The sequence below is a fragment of the Salmo salar genome, chromosome 03 (genome assembly GCF_965601325.2).
Source record: "Salmo salar chromosome 03, fSalSal1, whole genome shotgun sequence".
In the NCBI taxonomy this organism is placed as follows: domain Eukaryota; kingdom Metazoa; phylum Chordata; class Actinopteri; order Salmoniformes; family Salmonidae; genus Salmo; species Salmo salar.
Genome location: NC_138293.1, coordinates 36610001 through 36615164, shown reverse-complemented (window position 1 = coordinate 36615164; position 5164 = coordinate 36610001). Strand labels below are relative to the sequence as shown.

The 5164-nt window shown below is 39.5% G+C and overlaps 1 protein-coding gene across 2 annotated transcripts in view; it reads left to right on the top strand.

Moving 5' to 3' along the window:
* Positions 1 to 5164, top strand: part of LOC106600410 (transcriptional adapter 1-like) — a 17957-nt gene continuing 12793 nt past the window's right edge. The window contains exons 1-2 of one of the 2 annotated variants that reach the window (XM_045714770.2): positions 1 to 107; positions 4367 to 4458. In XM_045714770.2, coding sequence (XP_045570726.2) covers positions 1 to 107; positions 4367 to 4458 — 199 coding nt within the window. The remainder of the gene's footprint in view (positions 108 to 4366; positions 4459 to 5164) is intronic. The other variant, XM_045714771.2, reaches the window with a different exon arrangement.

The window sequence follows — 5164 nt, the reverse complement described above, 5'->3', positions numbered from 1 at the left end:
ATGATAACGTCGAACACTTGTATAGACGTCGTTATGGCAGCCCATACTACTGAGCTTGAAATTGCCAAGAAACATTTAACTGAAGCAATTGGTGATAATGTTAAACAGTAAGTAAGCAACCATTGGTTGATTTGATGTTGTCTTTGCACTTTATTATTTTATTACTTTCCTATTTCGAAAGTTGTTAACTAAAACTAGTATCTAGCTAGCTGAAGCCTGTTTCCCAATCTATTGACCCAGTCGGTATTATGGCTGCGTTCGTAAATTCACTCTGGCTATCTACTCGATTTCAGAGCGTCTTGCCTGAGTGTGCAGAATAACTGATGCATTTCCGAACGCGCAACACCCGTTTAATATGACCGGTGTCTGTAAATTTCGGCAAAAAAAGTAATTAAAATTGTTGCCATGAAAATCAGCCCCGCAAGGGTGAGTGAAATGGTCAGACTGTTCTCTTATTTGTGTCTGGAAGTAGCTAGCAAACTAGCCAACTTTATTTAGGTTAGGTGCTTTTAATTTTTTTTTTTTTTTTACATTTAACCTTTATTTAACTAGGCAAGTCAGTAAAGAACAAATTCTGATTTACAATGATGGCCAAACCCGAATGACGCTGGGCCAATTGTGCGCCGCCCTATGGGACTCCCAATCACTGCCGGATTATGATACAGCCTGTATTCGAACCAGGGACTGTAGTGACGCCTCTTGCACTGAGATGCAGTGCCTTAGACAACTGTGCCATTCGGGAGCTTAAAACGGCTTGACTGCCGGTTTGAGTTCAGAACGCTCGGATCAACTCTACTCCTCGGCCAGAGCGTCCACGGTGCCCTCTGAATGCTCCGAGAGAGAACCTCTGAATTTACTAATGGGCAATCTGACATGGCTCTCAATTTACCAACGCCCAGAGCGCAGTTTGGCACTCCAGAGTGAATTTACCAACACACCCATAAGTATAACATCGCGGAAAACAACCTGTGGTTACCTGGGTTACCCCATTGGCTCTTTTTACAAATGCAATTTTCTTGTCTGCTTGTTTTAGCCAATTACTGTAAAAAACTACATTTTAAAAAGTATATGTGTAATGACTTTGTTATTCTCATTGAAAGCAAGTCTAAAAGTCTGGTTTACAGTCCATCGACATGTCTGTAGACAATAGTCATAGCTACATTATGAACATTTGTCGTTATGAAAAAGTAGTAATCTCAAACGACGGCCCAGTGCTCCAAACAGCATACTTTCTTTATTTTAACACCAATAAAAAAAATGACAAAGTTAGTTCCTATACACTGGAGGTCAACTGAAAATGTTTGTTTCCACCAATTTGTGGTCGATGGGAATTCCTTTTTATTACGTGAATATCGACTCGGGAGTACACGGTTCGCGCATATAAACAAATAAAAACTGTTGGGCGTTCGGCAGGGATTTTTCGGCTGTTTCGAGCACACACTATTTTTTCTTAGTTCGGTATTCAAAGTCTACAACCCTCCGTCAGTGATTGGTCAACAGTAGGGATTTTTCAATTAAGTGTTTGTCATTCGATCGCAGATGACTAGTTTTCATGTACATTTTTCCACTTAGAAATACTGCACCAAACATCTTAGGTAGATGTAAAATTGTGCGACGAAAGGCGTCCGCATCCATCCGGAACAGTTCGTGCATATATTTTGAGGCGTTTTTGTTCTACTGTTTACGCATTCCATTATAAATCACAATCTGGGTCAGGTGGGTATAATTTGAAAGCTTGCTTTATTGCCAACATCACTAGCTAAATTATGAAATACGATTTTACAGTGTTAAGCTTTCATAAGGCAATTCAGAGAAGCAGATCGTACTTTTGGTGCGCATAGAATGGAGTTATGAGTGCATTCTGATGCGTGGTCCACAGCAAATTTTCTTTACAAAACAACACACAGGCTCATTCTGTTCAGGACAACCCAGTGTATAATGCCATGTCATCTTGTAATGACATAAAACATAGTGATCATAAACGTTGACGCTGTATATTACATGAGTTTTGTGATATGGAAATTTTAAGTGCACATTTGGCCTCACGGGTGTCCTCGTTATTTATAGCATTTCCCAAACTCCGAAAACAAAACATTTGCAAAAGTCCCAATTAGCAGGAGGGATGGGGTGAACTTCTTGTGGCACTCTGTGCTCAAGTTCAGAGCGTCTGTCGGTCAAAACCCATACAGAGCTGTGAGGCGGAGACCCTGAGCTCTGAAGTCAGGTATAGCATGTTTACTGTACAGCCATTGCGTTCCAATTTAGGAGTTTATGAGTGTCCAAATCGGCCATGTTCAACCTGTATACAGGTATGACGTATAAAGGGTACAAGTGGAAAGGGTATAAAAAAAGAACAATTACTCAGATTAAAATTGAATAATTCTGAACAGTCCCAAGATCCAACTTCAGCAGATAAGTTTCTAACCACAAGCATAAACTAGCTAGCTGGGAACGACTCATCAGGACGACTGAGTCCGTTCATCTCCACTCAACTCTTGCTCCGCAACGAACGCCATCAATTTGAACGCCATCAATTTGAACACCAGGCGTGTTCGAACTACGTATTGTCATTGAACGAGAGCGGACTCGTTTTTTACTTCAGAAATGCTGCAACGAACATCTCAGTTAGATGTAATATAGCGCGACTAAGGCCTCTTCTGCAAAAACGTCCAAATGAATGACAATTTATTAATTAATCTTATATTCATTCTGACTATTTTGAGGAAGTGTATACTGGCTATGTTGCTACGGTGTCTTGAGGGACAAACCGTAATATTGCAATTTTTTTTAAGTGAAGGTCTTTTAATTATGGACAGATGTTCCGCCTCACCAATATCCAATGGTAGCGCCTGGCGCGAAATACGAAAAACCTTAAAAATGCTATAATTTCAATTTCTCAAACATATGACTATTTTACACCATTTTTTAAGATAAGACTCTCCTTTATCTAACCACATTGTCCGATTTCAAAAAGGCTTTACAGCGAAAGCAAAACATTAGATTATGTCAGGAGAGTACCCAGCCAGAAATAATCACACAGCCATTTTTCAAGCTAGCATATATGTCACAAAAACCACAGCTAAATGCAGCACTAACCTTTGATGATCTTCATCAGATGACACTCCTAGGACATTATGTTATACAATACATGCATGTTTTGTTCATATTTATATAAAAAAACAGCTTTTTACATTAGCATGTTTTGTTCAGAACTAGCATACCCACCGAAAACTTCAGGTTAATTTATTTAATTACTCACGATTAACGTTCACAAAATACATAACAATTATTTTAAGAATTATAGATACAGAACTCCTTTATGCAATCGCGGTGTCAGATTTTAAAATAGTTTTTCAGTGAAAGCATATTTTGCAATATTCTGAGTAGATAGCCCGGCCATCACGGCTAGCTAATTTGACACCCACCAAGTTTGGCACTCACCAAACTCAGATTTACTATAAGAAAAATTGGATTACCTTTGCTGTTCTTCATCAGAATGCAGGACTTCTACTTCAACAACAAATGTTGTTTTGGTTCGAAATAATCCATAGTTATATCCAAATAGCTCCATTTTGTTCGTGCATTCAAGTCACTATCCGAAGGGTGACTCGCAGGCGCATTTCGTGACAAAACATTTCTAAATATTCCATTACCGTACTTCGAAGCATGTCAAACGCTGTTTAAAATAAATTTTTATGCTATTTTTCTCGTAAAATAGCGATAATATTCCAACCGCGCGACGTCGTATTCGTTCAAACACTGAAAGAAAAAAATGGAGTCGTCTCGTGCACGTGCGCCTCAGTGTCATTGTTTCCAGAAGGACCACTCACAAAAACCCCTGCTGTTTTTCGCCCAGAGACTGGAGAGCTCTCATTCCACTTTCTGGCGCCTTCCTAGAGCCAATGAAAGCCTTAGAAAATGTCACGTTACAGCAGAGATGCTGTATTTTTGATAGAGATGCCCTAGAAGGACAAGAAATGGTCAGACAGGGCACTTCCTGTATAGAATCTTCTCAGGTTTTGGCCTGCCATATGAGTTCTGTTATACTCACCGACACCATTCAAACAGTTTTAGAAACTTTAGAGTGTTTTCTAATCCAAATCTACTAATTATATGCATATTCTAGTTTCTGGGCAGGAGTAGTAACCTGATTAAATCGGGTACGTTTTTTATCCGGCCGTGAAAATACTGCCCCCTATCCCAAACAGGTTAAGAGAGTATGTGAAGGCACAGACGTTCACTTCGCCAAGCCAAGTTCTGCCAGGAGAAAACCGAACCTAGTATGCGCCCGCTTCAACGTTAACTTTACTGAATGTTTAGCTAACGTTGTCATGAATGTTCATTTCCTCAATTGCATCTTTTATAGTTACTGGGCGAACTTGAAACTGTGGTTCAAACACAAGATAAGCAAGGAAGAGTTTGACATCGAGACTCGTCGCCTTTTGGCACAAGACAACGGTTAGTGGAGAAATGATTCAACGTTCTCTGACTGTTTCTGTGGGTTGGACGAGAGGTCTTCACACAAAAATGTATACACTGAGCAAATTTCAGGTCTGCTAAGCGCAAACTTGAACGTTTTGAAAATTCTGTGCAACTTCCAGTGAGTGTTTACTGTGAACAATGAGGCTGTAACCACTTTAAGTTACAGTTTTAAGTGGTCAAGTAGGCTACTGTGGCTATTTGATCATAATGTAGGCCTAACATTTTAACATGGAAATAGCTGTTCTGTAATTCAGCCTACGGTAGCAGCCAATGGGTGTTGTTCAATGTAGGCCTACATTCCATGAGACTTTAGAAAAACATACAGGGCTTGACATTAACTTGTTTATTCACTTGTTCTTCAGATAAGGATGTCAATGAAAATGCTATTGTGTTTGTTGCAACAAACCAGTTTATAAAATAAAATGCATCATTATTCCCATACCATTATTACAGGGAAGACAAATGATGCTACCCTCTGCCTGTTGGCTTCTTGGCTTATTCAAGCCTGTCGCAAAATACAACACTTAGCTTTTCAAAAAAGGCTAGAAATGCACACGTTTTGTGCTTTTGTGGGAATCAATCACTCCTCCATTGCTGACTACAAATTATCTATAACTGGGCTAATAAGTCACTAACTAGCAAAGGATATGAACAAATGTCCGCATGTGGCTACATGCAGCTC